This window comes from Mandrillus leucophaeus, unplaced genomic scaffold (assembly GCF_000951045.1).
Source record: "Mandrillus leucophaeus isolate KB7577 unplaced genomic scaffold, Mleu.le_1.0 Scaffold286, whole genome shotgun sequence".
Classification (NCBI taxonomy): Eukaryota; Metazoa; Chordata; class Mammalia; order Primates; family Cercopithecidae; genus Mandrillus; species Mandrillus leucophaeus.
The window spans coordinates 310,726-332,707 of NW_012102987.1; the positions used below are offsets into that span (position 1 = coordinate 310,726).

Sequence of the window (21,982 nt, forward strand, 5' to 3'; positions counted from 1 at the left end):
TAATATATATCAAAAAGGAATTATATATATATTTAAAAAAGAACATAAGGCATTCCCACATTTAATACCTTTGTTCTTTTCTTATACTTAAAAATATCAATTTTAGATTGAAGAGGAAGGGAGGAATATGCTTATTTCCATACCCTTGTCTAAGATCATTCACTCTGTTCCATAAATCTTTGAGATTTCTATCACCACGACTTAAGAACTATGATTCATCCAGGTTTAAACCAGTAGCTAGTGACAAAAGTCAGAGGTAGCTGGAATCCAGATCTCACATTTCTCTTTTCGGCAATGTATTGCTTGCTTCATAATCTAACTGATGAAAATGGCCTCTCTTTGATTAAGCATAGCGTGCCCAGCAAATCATCTCAAGATGTGGATTTGGGGCATTACCACTTTATCTTCAAAAAGAAGACCACAAAGAAGGTTACAGAGGCTGCAGATTTATCTGATCATGCCTTGCTGTGTGGTCTTGCCTCATAAGGTGATGGAAGAGGACTAGAAAAGGAGTTACAAGTAGGCCTGCGGGGTGCAGGAAGGTGGTTCCTGGCAGCTGCAGATTGGTGCCACCCAACCAAACTCTCTGTGAGGGGACTGTGATCTGTGTAGCCATGGTCACAGAGGTTCCCGGGCCTTTGAGTGCTATGACTGAGAAACTGAGTTCTTCATTTATTTAATTTTGATATAACTTAAATTTAAATAGCCACGTGTGGGAGGGAGTGGCTCCCGAACTGGAGCTCTGTCTACATATCTGAGCTAGATGCTTTTAAAATGTAAATCGCTGTTCTTACAGGTCAGTATGAATTTATCTAAATATCTGAGTGTCTACTGGGTGTTAGAAACTGGACATATAAAGTAAATTTATCATGGTTCCTCCTCTGAGGGAACATGTACTCTGGTGGGACAGAGAAATAAGTGAATAATTACATGACAGGGTGTTAAGTGTTCCAGCGAAACAGAGGGATGAATGGGTTATGATAGAATCACAAAGAAGGGGTCCTGGCAGGCTAGCGGTATCCGGGAGACTTCCTAAGACAAAGCGAGGCCGTGCTGACTCTGACAAGGACATGAGGGGAGATCGCAGACACGGCTAAGCACCACGCTGAGCACCGATGGGCTGTGCAGCAAGAGTCAACGGCTGCGCGTGGCTGAGGCATAAACCAGAGGCAGGGAAGGTGTGACATTAGGCCATAGGTGTCTGCAGGCGTGTGATCAGGGGATGCAAATTTTATTCTCTACGCGCCAGGGAGCCTTCCGAAGGTTTTAAGCAGGAGTTACAAAGAGCAGTGAGTGCAAGATGGAATTTGGGGAGCCAAGAAGAAAAGTCAGATAGACTGAAGAGACAGTGAGAGACAGAGAGACCAACTGACATTGGTAATACAAATATTTCTTATTATTAATATTTGAAAAACCTTTAGTAGCAAAATTATTATTGGTATTGCTTAGAATGGGGTGGAGACCAATGAGAGGAGAATTAAAGAATAATTCCTCAGATTCTACCTTGGGTGGAGCCAGCAACTAGGACAGCAAGCAGAAGATGAGAAACTGGGGGTGTGTGTGCATGCACGCAGGTGTGCGTATGTGCATGTGTGTAGCTAGGGTTTGTGTGAAGCTGGGGGGTGTGCGTAGCTAGGGTGTGTGTGTGCATGCACGCATGTGCAGCTAGGGGAGGTGTGTATGAAGCTAGGGTGTGTGTGTGCATGTGCGTGCGTAGCTAGGCTGTGGGTGTGAAGCTAGGATGCGTATGTATGTGAGTGTGTAGCTAGGGTGTGTGTGTGTACATGTGTAGCTAGGGTGTGTATGTGTGTGTGCGTGTGCATGCATATGTAGCTAGGGTGTGTGTGATTTGGCAAGTGGGTGAGGGAGAAGGGAGGGAAGAAGAGAATGTCATTTTACCTAAGTTGATTTTGAGGAAGGGGCAGTGGAAACCCAGCAGGCAATGATGTATACAATACTGATATTGCAGATGGGGGCTTGAGATGGGTGTGGGAAGCATTAGCATATAGGTGAATGTTGACATCAGGAAGGATATGAGATCTTTCCCCCTCCACAAAGGGCAGTAGGTGTAAGATGAAATCTGGAGAATACTATTAGAATTTTCTTTTTTGGAGTTTTATCTGTTGGTATTATGATCACAAAAAGAACAGTCCTAAGTATGAGTGTGTGGATTTTAGAGGGAGAAGAATCTATGCAAAATGTTTTTCTTAACTTTATTTTTTTGTTCCCCAAACAAACGGGAAGATATTAAGGTAACGTAAGTTGCAAAACTGTTGACTTGTTTTAACCCCACTTATAATTTAAGACTGTATATATGTGTGTGTGTGTATATATATATATTTTTTTCTTTCTCTTTTTTTGTTTTTTGAGACAGAGTCTCACTCTGTTGCCCAGGTTGGAATGCAGTGGCGCAATCACAGCTCACCTCAGACTCGAACTCCTGGGCTCAGAGAATCCTCCTGCCTTAGCCTCCCAACTAGCTGGGACCAGAGGTATGCGCTACTGCACATGGCTAATTTTAAAATTTTTTATAGAGACAGGGTCTTGCTATGTTGCCCAGGCTGGTCTCAAACTCCTGGGCTCAGTGATACTCCTGCCTTGGCCTACCAAAGTGCTGGGATTATAGATGTGAGCCAACATGCCCGACAAAAATTTTAGTATTCTATAAATTACAGCCACTATATTGGTCTTTACTAATAACAGAAAGTAATCTACTATTTAATTTCCTGCAAATCCAATTAATTTTAATCCTAGCTTTATTGGTTGAAAAATGGGAAGAGATTAAGCAACAAATGAAGCCAGATAATCAGTAAACTGGGTCAGAGAGCATTAAGCACCCTCATCTTGGAGTCAAGCTGTGTGAACTGGGGCCTTACCTCAGACTCAGAGCTGTCCAGTTCGGCCAGAGTTGGGGCTTTGAGGAGCTTCTTCCGCTGTGCAGGCACCTGCTGTGCAGTACTTAACCCGTTTTCTTTTGTTTGTGATGTCAAACCTCCATTCACCATAGATGACTCCATAAGATTCTTTGTAGATTCAGGGGTAGTTACATCTGGTAAAAAAGCAAAAGCTTACCTTTTCTTGAGCCAAGACAGGTTATCTGTGTTGAAAGCATACCAGGTAACACAGCATTTCACACAAAAACACAGAGGCTTGACTCAGTAACACCTTGCCTATGTATAGAAAACTTTTTCTGGTTGGATATTGACTGTCAAATTCAATTAAAGGAAACTTTAAAATGAATAATTACATATTCATACGTGTAGATGAGAATTTAGAGTTAAAACTGATAACTGACTCCAACCTGTTTATTTTCCAGATGAAGAAACGGGCTAAGAGAAGCTAGTTTACTTCACAGCCTCTAAGGATCTAGTGATATATGGATGAAGAAAGGACACACACAAAGCCTTACCAGACACATGGCTGTAAGATCTGAAAATGTTTTGGTTTAAGAATCAAAATGGCTAATAATCTATATTCATATAAACATATTTAATGTGAACACAAAAAGTCTGGGATACATTTCCTCTGATGTGTCTGATTTATATTACTAAGAGCTCAAATTTGGATGAGAAGGCAATACGACAAATGACAGACAATGAAGCAGTCTACAGTGTGGTGTGATGGGGATGGTTTGGGTCTCTACTGCTATCTGCTCTCCTTTCGTCTGTAAAATGAGGATACTAACAGAGGCGGGCTTATTGTGAGCATTAAACAGGTTAATAATTGCATATAAAATTCTGTGCCTAGTACAGGCAGTGAACAATAAATGTTAGCAATTATTCCTACTGATTTTGATCTCTATTGGTGAATAAATAAACTAAGGCTCAGATGGATTCGGCCAGAGTGGCACCATGGTGTCATGCCATGATCTGTGAGTCTTTGTCAGTACTGACTCTGATGGCCTGCTTTTTGGTACCATAGCCTGGAATCCTTGAAGGCAAATGGAACTACTTTTCTTCAGTATTTCAAATGAAGAGTTAAAAATGGGCTAAATTTAGTAACTATAAAATCAGTGTATTTAGAAGTGAAAAAGAGCAGTTACTGCATGATGCAATGTATAGACCAGCACACTCAACTGCTCTTTGCATGCGGACAGTCTATGAGGCTGCCGTAAATGGGGCAAGGGGCATGTTAAGTACTAAAGTGAAAAAGACTGACTGATGCTCTTTTAGAGGGGAAAGCACTGTAAACGAGGTTACTGTAAACACAAGAATGTGGCCCGGCGTGGTGGCTCACGCCTGTAATCCCACCACTTTGGGAGGCTGAGGCAGGGGGATCAATTGAGGTCAGGAGTTTGAGGCCAGCCTGACCAACATGGTGAAAGCCCATCTCCACTAAAAATACAAAAATCAGCTGGGAGTGGTGGTGGACGCCTGTAATCCCAGCTACTCAAGAGGCTGAGGCAGAAGAATCAAAGCGAGACTGTGTCTCAAAAAAAAGAACAACCCCCCCCTCCAAGAATGTGCTGTTTATAGTAGGATATTTCCCCCCAAGCAAGTAATATTTACACACCTTAAGGATGAGAGGTAGAGCTCCAGGACACATGTGGTATACAAGTGTGTTCTAGTGCAGCTTTCCCTGACATTATTTATAAGAACCATGGAAATTATTTCTTATTACAAATGATATATATCCTATTTAATATTTATGATTTCTGCTTATTTTTGAAGGATTTGAACAAGCTAGAAATAATGGAAGGAAAAGAAAAAGAAAAAAGGGAAAGAGAAGGGAGGGGGAAAGGAAAGAAGGAAGAACAGCTGTCTATTAATTTTTACATAAAATTTTTAATCGAGAACTTGACAACACATGCGTTTATTTTATTGTTACCTTCCCAGGCATTACATAGCTAGAACAAATAAAGAATTGGTGATGGTGGTGGGGAGTGCTGAAAGGGACAAAAGGAAAAAAGCAGCAAGGTTTTATACAAATTATAAATGTAAAAATCTTAAAATAAATATTTCAATAAGGAGATAAGAGAAATAGAATTGTTGATATTTTATAGGAATCTTCTAAAAGGAGATATAATGAGAAATAGAATTGTTGACATTTTGTAGGAATTTTCTAAGAGAAAGCACAAGTATTTCAAACGCACACACCTTCTACCTTTCCTAGCCACGTACTCACAGAGGCTCCCACCGTTGACCTGGCAGCAGGTCACTTTCTAATTATTACAAATGGAGTTATAATAAGAGAAACACAACCAGCTTTCCACGCTGGCCCCACATTTCCAATCAACAAAGTCAGAGTTTCCCTAAGAATTGCACTGCATGCATACCATTGCACAGAGGAACACTCAAATAGTTTTGGCAGTTATTTATTTATTTACTTATTTATTTGAGACAGTCTTACTCTGTCACCAGGCTGGAGTGCAGTGGCGCGATCTTGGCTCACTGTAACTTCCGCCTCCTGGGTTCAAGCGATTCTCCTGCCTCGGCCTCCCAAGTAGCTGGGACTACAGGCACGTGCCACCACGCCCAGCTAACTGTTTTGTATTTTTAGTAGAGTCAGGATTTCACCATGTTGGCCAGGATGGTCTCAATCTCTTGACCTCGTGATCCTCCCGCCTCAGCCTCCCAAAGTGCTGCGATTACAGGCGTGAGCCACCGCACCCAGCCCATATTTAGTTTAATGTGCTGGAAAAAAAAAATACTCTATTTTTTTGCTACAGAAAAACATACTGTATTCTAAGATCCATGATTTTATTGCTTAAGAGATGCTTAAAGTTGTTTATGGCGCATTAAAAATTTTAATAGTACTGGTGACACTCAAGGCTGGCAGAAAATTATAAAGATGGTATATGAACTGAAGTTTAGGGAATGCTGTCAAATGACAGTGGCTGCCCTGAGTTCAGTCCATTCTCAATGCAGGGGATTTGAGAAATTGTCCAACAGCTCTCTGATTGCCTGAATCCTGTGCTATGAGATGGATAACTGTCATTTTAGCTAATTGACTGACAGTAGTGAAAGAAAACATCTGTATTAAATTCAAAGCTTTGAGAAAAACTGAATAAATAAAAAATGGGTTATGTAACAGCCAGGTTTCAAGATGATCTAAATACTGAATGATTTTATCTCACAACACAGATCTGCAAAAGACTTAATTGAACTTTTTTTTTTAGACATGGTCTCATTCTGTTGCCCAGGTTGGAGTACAGTGGTGCAATCATGGCTCGCTGCAGCCTTGACCTCTTGGGCTCAGGCAATCCTCCCACCTCAGCCTCCCAAGTAGCTGGGACTACAGGTGTGCGCCACCACGCCTAGCTAATTTTTTAGTATTTTTTTTTTGTGTGTGTGTAGAGACAGGGTTTTGCCATATTGCCCAGGCTGGTCTTATTTTAAACTCCTGGGCTTAAGCAAACCTCCACCTTACCCTCCCAAAGTGCTGGGATTATAGATGTGAGCCACTGTGCCCAGAAAATGTATTTTTAAGAAGTTTGATTACTTATATTTTTCTGTTTAAATGAATAAATTACCATTTTTACTTTAATGTATCACATGAGAAAAGCAAAACACTTGGATAGGCTTTGTATTTCTTATACATAAGATGGCATTTCTTAAAAAAAACTGGTGATATTTATATGTAAACAAAATATTTAAGAGGTGAAATATTTAGATATGGCTTTAGAAATCACATACCTTAGGTTTAGAACCTAAAATGCATACCCATGATATTAAATATGTGTCTATTGCCTTATTAGTGTGAGGAAATGTGACTGACATATAGATTATATACTTAATATCTGTATAGGAAAAACAAGTTATACTTACCATAAGTGATGCTGAATAAAGATTTTCACTAATAATTAATATTTCTAAGATATACTTAAGCAGTAGAATATACTTCATTATCTTGTACTTAAGTTCAGGGTTATCATCTACACTATATGTTTACAATGTTTCTCACTAGTTTGTTCATTTTCTAACTCAGAAAATGCACTCCAATCTTTGCATTTAAGTTAGAAGAATGAATCAATCTTTTCTATTTATAATTCGGGCAATTTTAATTAATAGTTAAAATGCAACAATGAAAAACATAAAAGCAGCACAAGAAATCAAGAATGAAGCATTAGGAAGTCACAAAGTACACGAAGACATGAAATAAATTACAGCAAATGATAAGCAGTGAAACCAAATAAAAATTCTCTGCTACCCTTTTACACTAAGAAATTTAAGTACCAAGAGTTTTCTTTCCAAACAGAACCCATCGTCTAGGCTGCAAGAACACAGAACACACAACATACCTATACACGAGGTGTGTGAGCATGCATACTGTCAAAATCAGCACTGTGTGCCTAATTTAGATTAGCCAATGGCCAATGTGTTTAGGCAGCCAACCACTCCCTTCCTTATTGTGGTCCAACTAATAGAAGCATCTTTTGTAGATATTCAAAAAAGATAGAGTGTCTGTAATGTATATTGCCAACTTTTGGGGATTAGTATTGACATATGCATTACTATTTTTCTGCATTTATTTTCCAGATCAATTTTTTTACAAGGTCACTTTGCAAATGGCTGAAAAAATAAAAATTCCAAGTGAATAAAGAAAAAAGGAAAAGCTCTTCTGTGGTCAGCCAAAAATAGTAACTGAGTGATTGTAAAATATTATAGTCACGTCTGATACCTACACAAATAAGCAGAAGATTTAAAAACAGTTGGAAACTAGCTTTGTAGCTGGAAGATACTCAATAAATATTCATATACAGAATATACTAGAACTCTTTAAACATGAATTTGTAAGTAAGGTATGCCAACAATTCTTTGTATCTTGAGGCATTCAACGGCATTTAACAGAAAATCCTGAAAGAAAATATTTGTGCCAACATCTCATCTCATTTTATACTTAAAACAGTAGCTTCCAAAATTAAAAACTCTAACTTGCAAAATATTTTACTGGGATTAAGTTGGCTTTGAAAATTCAACTGGCTGGGTGAGGTGGCTTACACCTGTATTCCTAGCACTTTGGGAGGCCAGTTGGTGAACTGCTTAAGCCCAGGAGTTCAAGGGCAGCCTGGGCAACATGGTGAAACCCTGTCTCTATTTCCTAAAATAAATAAATAAATAAATAAAAGAAAATTCACTCATATATAGACCAAATTTAGTCATTTCACTATTAATCTCTGTTTAACAGAAAGGTCTAAACTTGCACTACAAATCTGAGGCACGTAATTATATATTACAACCAAAGCCATTACAATGTTCTTGTATTTTTATACTCTTTTATTTTTTTTTGGAGACTGAGTCTCACTCTGTTGCCCAGGCTGGAGTTCAGTGGTACGATCTTGGCTCACTGCAACCTCCGCTTCCCAGCTTCAAGCAATTCTCCTGCCTCAGCCTCCCAAGTAGCTGGGACTACAGGTGCATGCCACCACGCCCGGCTAATTTTTTTGTATTTTTAGTTGAGACGGGGTTTTACCATGTTAGCCAGGATGGTCTCGATCTCCTGACCTCATGATCTGCCCACCTCGGCCTCCCAAAGTGCTGGGATTACAGGTGTGAGCCACCGTGCCTGGCCTGTATTTTTATACTCGTAATCATGATTCAAAGTCATTCGTGATTAGGTTTTATCCACTGAGCACAAACATACAAAAGACAGTTCTTGCCCATCAACTGAGGTGCTGTCATCTGAAGTAGATAACCATTTTAAGTTTAGTTACTTAAATAACTGAATGCTTTAGAGAACAGGAAGTAGATGCATCAGAATTTTGTTTCTACAAAGTTTTTTTCTATTCTCTTAGGGCAAAGGTCTGCTGTAGGCTTTAACCTCATTGCTCTAGAAGAGCCTGGGCAGTGACAGCCACCATAAGATGGGCACCATTTTCTAGAACCATGAGTATGGTGTGATGGTTCTTCCAAAACTGCTTGGGAGAAAACAGATTTACTGTAGTCTTGTATCTTTTTTACGTATATTGCTTTCAAATAAGCAGAATGTTTCATTTTACTGACCACGGCTTAGAAGAAGCCTTTCCATTTTCTTTTTTAACATGTTTGAACAAGCAGATGAATGAAATGTATTTCACAGAAACCACAAAAGCCACGTCAGGTGTAAAAGCGTTTTTGTTTTTTTTACCTGACAAGTCAAAACTGTGAGACATGCTAAGTGGCCGCATTGCTGAAAAAAAGAAAACAAACAATAAAAAGAAAATAATTCAGCTGTTAGGAATATACAAGGAGGACAAAAAAGGGAACGGATTAATGAAGACCCTCAGTGGCTACATGTCAGACTCTAAGGCAGAAGCTAGTGAATGAAAATCTCAAATACATTAAAACCATGCAAGAGTCTTAGTTTCAATTACATCACTAAGACTTGAAATGGAGGAACAATAAAAGGAAAAAGTAACTTTTTTAAAAACAAGTTAAAAATGAAAGCATGATAAAAATACAAACATTTTAAATAATCACAGAATAGGATTTCTGACTTAAATACAGATTTTTTTAAAAGTCACGTTTTAAAACATGATTTTGGGGAACATATAACATCTTTAAAATTTCAGAGTAAATCTATCCTTTAATAATTTATGTCAGGATGAAAATTTGGCTCTCGGAATAAAGGCGAAACAGTTTATAAAAAATTCTCAGTTCAGCTACCTCAGCAGCATCACCACTATGTGTCAATAAACTACCTACTGTAGACCGTATAACCTAGTAGTTGAAGGACGGTCAGACTGCCCGAGTTTGAACCTCAGCTCTGCCACTTACTGGCAGTGTGACCCCAGGCAAGTTACTTAACCTCTCTGTGCTGTAGTTACTTCATCTGTAAAATGAGAATAATCCTATCTTACAGAATTGTTATAAAGATTAAATAACTTCATGTAAAAAGGGTGCTTAGAATAGTGCTTGACACACAGTAAAAACTGAAAATAGCAGTCCTTCCTTATCGTAGTTTCACTTTCCATGGTTTCTGTTACTCATGATCCAAAAATATTACATGAAAAATCCCAGAAATAATTCATAAGATTTATTTATTTATTTTGAAATGGAGTCTCGCTCTGTTGCCCAGGCTGGAGGGCAGTGGTGTGATCTCAGCTCACCGCAACCTCCGCCTCCCAGGTTCAAGCGATTCTTGCGCCTCAGCCTCCTGAGTAGCTGGGATTACAGGCGCCCACCACCATGCCCGGCTAATTTTTGTATTTTTGGTAGAGACAGGGTTTTTCCATATTGGCCAGGCTGGTCTCGAACTCCTGATCTCAGCTGATCTACATGCCTCGGCCTCCCAAAATGTTGCAATTACAGGCGTAAGCCATCATGCCCGGCCAATTCATAAGTTTTAAATTGCACGTTTCCTGAATATTACTTTTTCTATTTTATTATTAGTAATTGTGAATCTCTTACTGAGCCTATTTTATAAAATAAACTTTTTCACAGGTATGCATGTAAAGGAAAAAACATAGCATATATAGAGTTTGGTACTATCCATGGTTTCAAGCATCTACTCGGGGTCTTGGAATATATCTCCCCCTCAGATAAAAGAAGACTACTGTAATTCTCTTTCTTTTTTTTTGAGACAGAGTCTCACTCTATTGCCAGGCTGGAGTGCAGGGACTGCAGTGGTGCAGTCTCAGCTCACTACAGCCTTCAAGCGATTCTCCTGCCTCAGTCTCCTCAGTAGCTGGGATTACAGGTGCCTGCCACTAGGCCCAGCTAACTGTTGTTTTAGTGGAGATGGGGTTTTTCATCATGTTGGCCAGGATGGTCTCGAACTCTGACCTCATGATCCACCCACCTTGGCCTCCCAAAGTGCTGGGATTACAGGCGTGAGCCACTGTGCCCAGCCCATCATTTCTTAAAAATGAAATTATTATGTATTTCCTGTTGAAGCACCCTACTTTTAAAATTTATTGCATATAATAACCACTAAATTGTATACTTTAAATGAGTGAATTTTATGGTATATAAATGCCATATAGCTCAATAAAGCTGTTAAAAAGGTTATTGCAGAGATGTGATGATTCAGGACAGTGAAGATTATCTATTTTCACTGCTGTAGTCCAAAGCTCTTACCGGTACCTTTAGAAGAATGCATCAAAGAGAGAACATCTTTCCTGTGACCCAGGCTCCTCAGCCTTCCTAGGATTGTTCAGGAACCACCACATCGGACACTGAAGCACAGGACTTCAGATGCCCATTGGTCATTCTTCCCTTCCTCTCCAACAAAGCATAGTCTTTGTTTTCCATTCCAAACACGAAATCTACCAGGACTGCCCATATTCTCCAAAACTGCTGAAGCCAAAGCAATGCCTCACTGAATATCTTTATCCTAATGTGTAAGTTAGGATGTATGTTTTAAAAGGCATTTTACTGTGTTTTGGTTATCTCACAGGAGATTGGTTAGCGATTTTGTGTTGACAAAAATAATCTTTCTTGAACTTATCTCACAAAAGTATTCTAAAAAGAAAAAAAAAAACTTCCACTCACCATTCAAAAACCTGTACTTCTAAACTCCTATATTACCTACTCTAGATTTTCCTAATTATGTAAAGCAAATAAAATATTACATATTGCCACAGCACTCTTCCATCTTCTCTAGTATCTTCTTATTCTGCTCTTTTTTTCTGTAGCACATGAATATCTCTTTTGAAATAAGGTTGACTACTGTGTTAAGAAGGGGATGCAATTATTTCTTGGGAGATGACATTTATATATTTTCCAATCTCTATACCAAAAAGAGAATAAAAATTGAGGATCATGTCAATTAAGATGTTTAGAAGAAAGAAAATAATCAGAGACATGAACAAAGACTGATGTATAAGAATAGTAATTTCAGACTTACTAGGAAAAAATGGAAAAAGCCAGCAAATCAGGAAAATAGGTAAATAAAACCCAAGTAGCTATCTGTTAGGAGATCACAACCTTATAAAATCATATTTGGAGTCATATTTAATGACATAGGAAGATGGTCATGCCAAATAAAACATTAGATGCAGAGAACAGAGTACTGTATATACAGTTTTCATCCTCATTTTGTAATGCACAAGTAAATTCACAGTGGATGCCTCTGGCTGTTGTAATTATGGGTAACATTTTCTTCTTTAAACATTCAGACATTTTTGCCATTGCTGCAGTGAGCTCCTACTTGCAATTACATGTAGGGGAAAAGTGATACAAATATTTAGGGAAACTTTTCTTCAAGTTAATTCTGCCGATATTATCATAACTGAATTCCCCAAAGCAAAACTGTATAGTAAGAACCAATGTAGCTCTGTAGGAAAAAATGACCAAAATCCCTTACTTTACAATTAGGGTTTAATATCAATTTGAACTCAGAATTCTAGAAGTAACACTCTCACAGAACAGTATCTTTCTATAACAGCTCAATTCTGGTTGTTGTGAAATACCAACTGTCAGGGTTAAAATAAAGACATACTTAACATAAAAATGATATTTAATTATTCTAAAGTAGGGTTTCCATTAGCAACTAAATATAATTTTTAAAAGTGAAACTGAAGAATATGTATGTGACAAAGGCTTGCTATGAGAGATGAAATCACTCATCAAAAAGCTCCCCAGCAAAGGCCTAGGGACCAGAAGGATTCACTGGTGAATTCTACCAAATACTGAATGAAGAATTAATGCCAATCCCTCTCAAGCTCTTTCAAAACACTGAAGACGAGAGAACACTTTTTTTTTTTTTTTTTTTTTGAGACGGAGTTTTGCTCTGTCGCCCAGGCTGGAGTGCAGTGGCCGGATCTCAGTTCACTGCAAGCTCCGCCTCCCGGGTTTACGCCATTCTCCTCCCTCAGCCTCCTGAGTAGCTGGGACTACAGGCGCCCGCCACCTCGCCCGGCTAGTTTTTTTTTATTTTTTAGTAGAGACGGGGTTTCACCATGTTAGCCAGGATGGTCTCGATCTCTTGACCTCATGATCCGCCTGTCTCGGCCTCCCAAAGTGCTGGGATTACAGGCTTGGGCCACCGCGCCCAGCCGAGAGAACACTTCTAATTTTGTTTTACGGGCCAAAACCCCCAAAAGTACAGGCTAAAATCCTTAATGAATATAGATTCAAAATTCTGAAGAAAATACTAGCCAACTGAATCCATCAGCACAATAAAAGGATCATACATCATGACCAAGTGGGATTTATCCCTGGGATGCAAGGATAGCTTAAGACCTGAAAATCAATTAACACGATATACCACCATAATAGAATAAAGAATAAAAATCACATGATCATTTCGAATGCAGAGAAAGCATGTGACAAAATTCAACACCTTTTCATAATAAAAACACTCAACAAATTAGCAACAGAAGGAAATTACCTTAACATAATAAAGGTCACATATGGAAAGCTGACAGCTAACATCACACTCCACACGGGAAAACTGAGAGCTTTTCCTCTAAAATCAGGAACAAGGCAAAGATGACCACTTCTATATTCAACATAGTACTGGTAGTTCTAGCCAGAGCAATTAGGCAAAAAAAGAAATAAAAGGCATCCAACTGGAAAGAAAGTAATAAAAGTATCCCTGTTTGCAGATGACATGATCTTATAGATAGTGTATTGAAAAAAAAATTTATGGAGTTTTCTATCTCTAACAAACTATCAAGGAGATTAGAAAAACAATCCCATTGACATCACCACCAAAAAGAATAAAATATCTAGGAGTAAATTTAATTAAGGAGGTAAAAGATTTATACACAAAAAGTACAAGACAGAAATAAATGGAAGAATAATGTTCATGAATTGAAAGACTTACTGTTAACATGTGAATACTGCCCAAAGCTATATACAGATCCAACAGAATCCCCATGAAAATCCTAATGGTATTTTTTACAGAAATAGAAGATAATCCTAAAATTCCTATGGAACCACAAAAGACAATGAATAGCCAACCAATCTTGAGAAAGAATAGCAAAGCCGGAGACATCACACTTTCTGATCTTACAATATATTATAAAATTACAATAAAAAAAACAGCATGGTACTGGCAAACAACAGTGGAACAGAACAAAGAGTCCAGGAATGAACCCACATATATACAGTCAACTGATTTTTTTTGTTTTTCTTTCTTTCCATGGAATCTTGCTATCACCTAGGCTAGAGTGGAGTGGTGCAATCACAGCTCACTACAGCCTTGATCTCCTGGGCTCAAGTGATCCACTCTGAAGCTTTGTCACCAGAAAGTACATTTAATTATTTCAACCCATGAGAGTACTCTGTACAGCCCAGTGCTGTACTATGGACACAACAACGAACAAGACAGACATGGGCCCTGTCATCACGAAGGTCACAAAACAGAAGGGCCAGGATTAAACAAGAAAAATCAATATGGAGTGGTGGAAGGGTTCAAGACTGGAAGCAAGAGGAGAGTCAGGGCTGCTGCGACAGATGACAACCTCGGCTAGGATAGAAGATTAAAAAGATCCAGAGAAAGTAAAATCAACAGGAGTTGGCCATCAGGTAAGAGTCAAAGATTATGTTAAGGTTTCTACATTGGGAAAACAAAATGAGATGGTTTGGGGAGAGACAGGATGAGTTCACTTGTGGACATGTTGGGTTTGTCTTGCTTGTAGGATATGAGAAGGCTCGATCTAGCAGACAGCTGGACGTATGAGTCTGAATTTTTAGAGACCTGCAATGTAGACTGTGAGCTGGAAGGGAGTCAGAAACAAAAACCAGGGAAGAGGGTATGGTTGCTCAGGGAGAACAGAACCCAGGATAGAAACTTGAAAGTCCAAGAGTCTGAAAGAGGCAGAAGAGATCAGAGGAGAAAACTAGCAGAGTGGGAGTCACAGAACCAGATCCTTTCCTGTTAAAGTATCACTATAGACTGTTTTCCTAAAGGCAGTTTCTCTGGATTCTTTGGGCACTTTTAGTCTTACAAACGGAAAGACAGTCGTATAAACAAAAATGTTTACAAACATCTTATAATACGGCCTTTCTATAAATCAAAATCAATATGTGCTTATAGTATATACTAAAAAATAAAAAATAATAACTCTAAAGGAAATTTAGAAATAAGTGGTATCAGGTAATAACATGCTTTCATGACATAATACCATATCTTTAAACCCATAATAAACAAACATAAGGTAAAACTATATATCTGTCATCTATATTTCTAAAATATAATACCTTGTCTTTGTATACGCAATACAATTTATAAAGTATTTTTACCATAATCCTATTTAATTCTTACATAAAAGTCATAATGTAGGTTAAGAGGAATTTTTATCCCCCTTCTGCCAATGAAGAAAATGATGCTCAGAGAGGTAAAGAAACTTTGCTAAAACCTCAGTCTAGAGACTGGCAGAGCTCTTTTAATTATGGCATGATGTTCTCATATAGTTCAATATTAGAGAGGGGGAAGGATTTCCCACCCTATCAATTTCAAGTAAGTGTGAGGGGGTATGTATGTGAGAGAGTGAGAGTGAGAACGAGTGAGTGAGATACAGACAAATGAACAAGGAATGAGAACTCTTTACGTTAATAGGACTGGGTGTATAAAGATCCTTTTCCCAGGGGATGACTCTAGCTAGAGTACAGGAAGCAGCGGACTCACCTAATCTGCTACGTCTAATCTCCTCTGGTGAGACAGGCCGCAGTTTTCTTTCTGCTTTAATTTCTTCTAATATTCTCTCATGGAGGCTCCGCGGCCGTGGTGGAGTTGGTTTCAGTTTTCTGGCTGAGACCTTGAAAGTAAGAAAAATGGCTAAAGACTTGAGTAATTACGTAATTTTTACTGAAGTCCAGTCATACAGTACAGTATTATAAACTACATTTCATTGATTGAAACACTGCTTGATAAAAGACTACTTTCAAGTCATTAAATAGTAAGGTTCCTAAAGCAATAGGGAGCTTACTGGATATCAGAGTGATTTGGTTATACATGCTCAAATTTTATTTTATTTTTATTTATTTTTATTGTTTTGAGACAGAGTCTGGCTCTGTTGCCCAGGCTGGAGTGCTGTGGTGCAATCTCAGCTCACCGCAAGCTCTGCCTCCCGGGTTCAGGCCATGCTCCTGCCTTAGCCTCTCGAGTAGCTGGGACTACAGGCGCCGCCACCACACCCGGCTAATTTTTTGTATTTTTAGTAGAGACGGGGTTTCACCGTGTTAGCCAGGATGGTCTCAATCTCCTGACCCTGTGATTCACCCGCCTCGGCCTCCCAAAGTGCTGGGATTACAGGCGTGAGCCACCGCGCCCGGCCGCTCAAATTCTATTTTATGCTTATAGAAGGGGTCTCACTCTATTGCCCAGGCTGGAGTGCAGTGGTACAATCTCAGCTCACTGCAACCTCTGCTTCCTGGGTTCAAGCGATTCTCGTGCCTCAGCCTCCCGAGTAGCTGGCATTACAGGTGCGTGCCAACATGCCTAGCTAATTATTGTATTTTTAGTAGAGATGGGGTTTCACCATGTTGGTCAGACTGGTCTCGATCTCCTGATCTCAAGTGATCCACCCTCCTCAGTCTCCCAAAGTGCTGGGATTACAGGCATGAGCCACTCTGCCTGGCTACACCTTTGAATGTCTAAGCTCAAGGGGTCCTTCTGCCTCAGCCTCCCAAGTGGTTGGGATTCCAGGCATATGCCACTGAGCCTGGCTTGCTCAACTAATTTTAAGCAGTTATAATTATGTTCCCTATACGCTGGCGTGATAGGTAATCAATTGCAGTGCAGGCTATTACTACTGCTGTTTTTTGTGTGTTTTTTGTTTTTGAGACAGGGTCTTGCTCTGTTACCCAGGCTGGAGTGCAGTGGCACAATCATGGCTTACTGTGGTCTTGACCTCCTATGCTCAAGTGATCCTTCTACCTCAGCCTCCTGAGTAGCTGGGACAACAGGTGTGTGCCACTGCACACAGCTAATTTTTTTTTCCTTTAATTTCTTTGTAGAGACAGGGTCTCTCTATGTTGCCCAGGCTGGTTTTGAATTCCTGGACCCAAGCAATCTTCCCATCCTGGTCTTCCGAAGTGCTGGGATTACAGGTGTGAGCCACCTCCCAAAGTGCTGTGAACATCCCACTTTACTGTTTTTAAAACTAACATTTTTTAGTAACCCACCATAACCTTCTTAGATTGTTATTATCTTCATTTTATAACTGAGAAAATAAAGGCCCTGGGAGGCTGATGAGCTCCCTCAGAGACCTGTGGCTGCTAAATTGTGGAGCCAGTGTTCAAGTCCAGGTTCATATGGTCCAACGTCTTTCTACTCTACCATGACCTACCATCCTACCATGACCACTCTGCCTGGGTGACACAGTGAGACTGTCTCAAAAACAAAAAGAATATAATTTACAGCTGGGCTTCATCTTTAGAATAAAACGCTCAGAGGAAAAACCATCTAGGAAAGCTGAGTTCTAGAGATGACTCAACCCTAGAGTAGAGTAATTCATTATGGTATCTACAATCTAGAGAACTATGTCGAATTACATACTGGATTTAAAGGAGGTCTGGATCTGATGAAGTCGAGGATGATTTCATGAGCACTCTTTTTTAACCGAGGGGGAATATCACCATTCACCTAAAAGGAGACAAAAAGTAGAAGATTCATATGACTATCTAAGACTCTCATGAATTTCTGGGTATAGCTGTTATCTCAAGTATGCCACAAAATTAGTGAAGTGTAATTACCAAGGATACATTTCAAATCAATAAAGTGGGGAGTAAATGGCTGAGTGATTCAGAGGAAAAACTGTGAAATTGAAGAAAATCCAAGTTTACCTTAATTCTATCACTTTGGGAAATTTCAACAAGAAGTTTCTAAAATTATGAATGTAAATGGAATAAATAATACTTGAACTTATTAAGTATTTTATGATTAAAACAAATTTTACCTCTTATTTTCCTCCTTGTAAAAAATGTAGGTAGGCCGGGCACAGTGGCTCATGCCTGTAATCCCAGCACTTTGGGAGGCCAAGGCAGGTGGATCGCCTGAGGTTGGGAGTTTGAGACCAGCCTGGCCAACATGGTGAAACCTTGTCTCTACCAAAAATACAAAAATTAGCTGGGCGTGGTAGCAGGCACCTGTAATCCCAGCTACTTGGGAAGCTGAGGCAGGAGAATAGCTTGAACCCAGGAGGAAGAGGTTGCTGTGAGCCGAGATTGCGCTATTGCGCTCTAGCCTAGGCAACAGAGCGAGACTCCGTCTCAAAAAAACAAAAACAACAAACAACAACAAAAAAAAAAACCCCACAAAAACCTAGGTAATAGAAAAAAACCAGGGATAAGATTCACACTTTGTAAACGAAACTCAAGTGTACAGCAGAGGACATCTGCCTGCATCCACACAACTTCTAAGTAGAAGAGCTACTGTGGAGGACCAGTCTGACTCTGACTGTACTCGAATGTCCTCTCTTTTTAAAGCAATGTGTTAAAAACAATTTTTTTTAGAATTTTTTTTTTTAAACCCAGAAAACCACAAGAAGTAACAACTTAAATTCCCATTCTGACCACTTAGAAGGCACAGTCATGACCAGTTTGTCCTATTTGTTTCCTGGTCTTGTTTGAACAAAATAGAACCTCAATGGTCACTCCCCTGCCCAGTGCCTTCCCCAGACGTGACCACCACACTGAGTTCAGAGTGTGTGGCAAGCCTGCTGGGGCCTACTCAACATCCACTCTCCTCTTCCTCCCTGTGCTGGTCCTCCCTCTCCCCCAGCCCTGAATGAGGGCAAGACGGCCCAGAGCAAGCTTCAGGAATAACTGCTGCTGCTTGAGCCAAGCCAGGCATATGACTGCTAGTTTAACGAGGGTGACCGAGAAGCACAACCAGTGGCCTAACATGGCACCACCCACTACTTGTGGATCTCATATTATGTAGATTAAAAAAAAACCCTTATTTTATAAAACAATTTAATCAGGCTTTTATATTACTCACTAGTCTACTCCTGAATAACACGTATCTTTCTGGCTAATTTTCACATGCTTTCTTTGTATCCTAAGAGCAGGAATGAGAATGGATTAACCGAGGCCAAGGCTATATGTTCCATTCCCAAAACAAGCACATTAACTGTAGTCTCCTCGGTAGTCAGAAGCTGTATCCTGGGTCCCAGTTACAGATGTGGGACAATGCTCCTGAGGGAGGCAGCAGGCCATTATGGACCTAAGTCAGTACGGGTGGAGGAAGCTCCCTTATCCAAATGCTTGGGACCAGAGTGTTTCAGATTTTTGAATATTTACATTATACTTATCAAAAAATCTGAAATGTTCCAATGAGAATGTCTTTTGAGTATCATACTGGCCCCCAGAAAGTTTGCTGCAGCACTTCAGATATTCAGGTTTGTGATGCTAAACCTGTATAAGGAGAAGTGGTTGTGTGAAAACCATTCTGCTGCTGGCTCAGTAAAATTATTTTCCTATAAGAAAACAAGCTCTCTGAAGTGAAATGAGAAATGATTCCTGGATGAACACAAATAGTAGATGCTTAAGTAAATAAGATCAGTTATAGAAACTTGGTATTATTTTTGAGCAACAATGCCTGAAACAAATAAAAAGCTTTTTTGCATTTTACTCAGTAGAGACAGGGTTTCACAAAGTCGGCCAGGCTGGTCCTGACCTCAGGTGATCTGCTCACCTCAGCCTCCCAAAGTGCTGGGATTTCAGGCGTGCGTCAGGGCGCCCGGCCCAACAAAAAAATTCTAATACATAAAATGATCTCCTTTGAAAAATTTAAAATGTCTACCCTGTACTCAATCTTGTTTCTGAAATAATTTTCTTTTTTTGTGACACGGTCTTGTTCTATCACTCGGGTTGGAGTGCAGTGGCGTGATCACAGCTGTCTTGACCTCCCAGGTTCAAGTGATCCCTCCACCTCAGCCTCCTGAGTAGCTGGGACTACAGGTGTGAACCACCATCCCCAGCTAGTTTTTAATTATTTGTAGAGATGGGGGTCTATGTTGCCTAGGCTGGCCTTGAATGTTTAGGCTCAAGCGATCCCAGCACTTGGCCTCCCAGTGTTGGGATTATTGGTGTGAGCAACTGCACCCTGCCTATTTATTTATTTATTTATTTATTTATTTATTTATTTATATGGAGATGGGGTCTCGCTAAGTTGCCCGGGCTACTCTCAAACTCCTGGGCTCAAGCAATCTTCCTACCTTGGCCTCCCACAAAGTGTTGGATTGCAGGCATGAGTCATTGTGTCTGGCCTTTTATTTTTATCTTAAATGAAACAGAACCATTAATGATGGCATAAGACCACAGCTAATAATCTACAAAACCAACTTACAGTTTAGTGATTGATATTGGTCCCTTAATGAAATTTCAAGAAGTGTGAGGTTAGGGCCATTCTTCTTTGTATGTTGATACCTAGTTGTCCCAATATCAATTGGTGAAAAGACCTATTCTTTCTCTATTTAACGGTCTCAGCACCCTTGTTGTAAATGGATTGAACATAGGTGTATGAGTTTGTTTTTGTACTCTGAATTCTGTTTTTATATCCTACACTGTTTTGACTACTACAGCTTTGTTGTAAGTTATAAAATGGGGATGTGCAAGCCCACCAACTTTTTCTTTTTCAAGATTGTTTTGATTATTTGGAATTCCTTGAGATTCTGTAAGAATTTTAGAATCAATTTTTCCATTTCTGCCAAAAAAAAAAAATTGTCATTGGAATTCTGACGGAGAATAATGTTTGACCCTTACCTCACACCATATATATAAATTAACTAAAAAAACTGATCAAAGACCTAAATATAAGAGCTAAAACTATTTATAAGTGTCTCAGGTTAGAACATAAGGGAAAATCTTCATGAACTGAATTTGGTAATGAATTCTTAGATATGACACCAAAATCACAAGCAACAGAAGGAAAAATAGATAAATTGTATTTCAGCAAAATTAAAACCTTTTGTGCATCAAAGGATACTATCAAGAGAGTGAAAAGACAGTCTACAGAATGGGTGTTTTTCTATACTTGCAAATTATGTATCTGTCAGGGGTCCACTATCCAGAATATATAAAGAACTCTTACAACTTAACAGCAAAAATACAAACAATCCAATTAAAAAATGAGTACAACACAGCCTTATAAAAAGAATGAAATCATGTCCCTTGCAGCAACATGGATGGAGCTGAAGGCCATTATCCTAAGTGAGCTAATTTAGAAACAGAAAACCAAATACTGCATGTTCTCACTTATAAGTGGAAGCTAATAACGGGTACATAGGGACGCAAAGATGGAAATAGTAGACACTGGAGAACTCCAAAAGTGGGGAGGTTGGGAGGGGGGTCAGGGTTGAAAAGTTACCTATCATGTACAATGTTCACTACTTAGGTGATGGGTATGCTAGAAACCCAATCTCCACCAGCATGCAATATACCTATGTAACAAACAGGCACATGCACACCCAAATCTAAATTAAAATTTTAAAAAATGAATTCAAAATCTGAACAGACATTTCTCCAAAGATATACAAATGGTCCACAAGCACATGAAAACATGTATGACATTGTAAGTCATCAGGGAAATGCAAATCAAAACCACAATGAGATATCGTATCACACTGTTAGGGGAGTCATAATTAAAAACAAAATGAACAATAGCAAGTGTTGGCAAGGATGGGAGAAAGTGGGCCCCTCATACATTGCTAGTGGGAATATTAATTGGTGCAACTGCTGTGGAACACAGTTTGGTAGCTTCTCAATAAGCCAAACATAGAATTACTATATGATCCAGTCACTCCATTCCCAGGTACGTACTCCAGATAACAGAAAACAGGTATTCAAACAAAAATGTGTACACTACTATACACTGCAGCACTACTCATGCTAGTGAAAATGAAAGAATCCAATTGGAAAGAACCCAAATGTCCATTTGGGTCATGAATAAACAAAATATGATACATCTGTACAGCCATAAGAAGGAGTAAAGTACCTCGCTGGGCATGGTGGCTCACGCCTGTAATCCCAGCACTTTGGGAGGCCAAGAAGGGCAGATCACCTGAGGTTGAGAGTTCAAGACCAGCCTGACCAACATGGAGAAACCCCATCTCTACTAAAAATACAAAATTAGCTGGGTGTGGTGGTGCATGCCTGTAATCCCAGCTACT

The 21,982-nt window shown here is 39.4% G+C and overlaps 1 protein-coding gene across 1 annotated transcript in view; it reads right to left on the bottom strand.

Annotated features, from left to right (window-relative positions):
* Nucleotides 1–21,982, bottom strand: part of SPIRE1 (spire-type actin nucleation factor 1) — a 208,556-nt gene that overhangs the window by 25,462 nt on the left and 161,112 nt on the right. Inside the window, exons 7-10 of the mRNA XM_011985524.1 lie at nt 17,368–17,454; nt 15,496–15,625; nt 9,067–9,108; nt 2,877–3,049 (exon numbers count right to left, since the gene is read on the bottom strand). Of these exons, the coding sequence (XP_011840914.1) occupies nt 2,877–3,049; nt 9,067–9,108; nt 15,496–15,625; nt 17,368–17,454 (432 nt within the window). The remainder of the gene's footprint in view (nt 1–2,876; nt 3,050–9,066; nt 9,109–15,495; nt 15,626–17,367; nt 17,455–21,982) is intronic.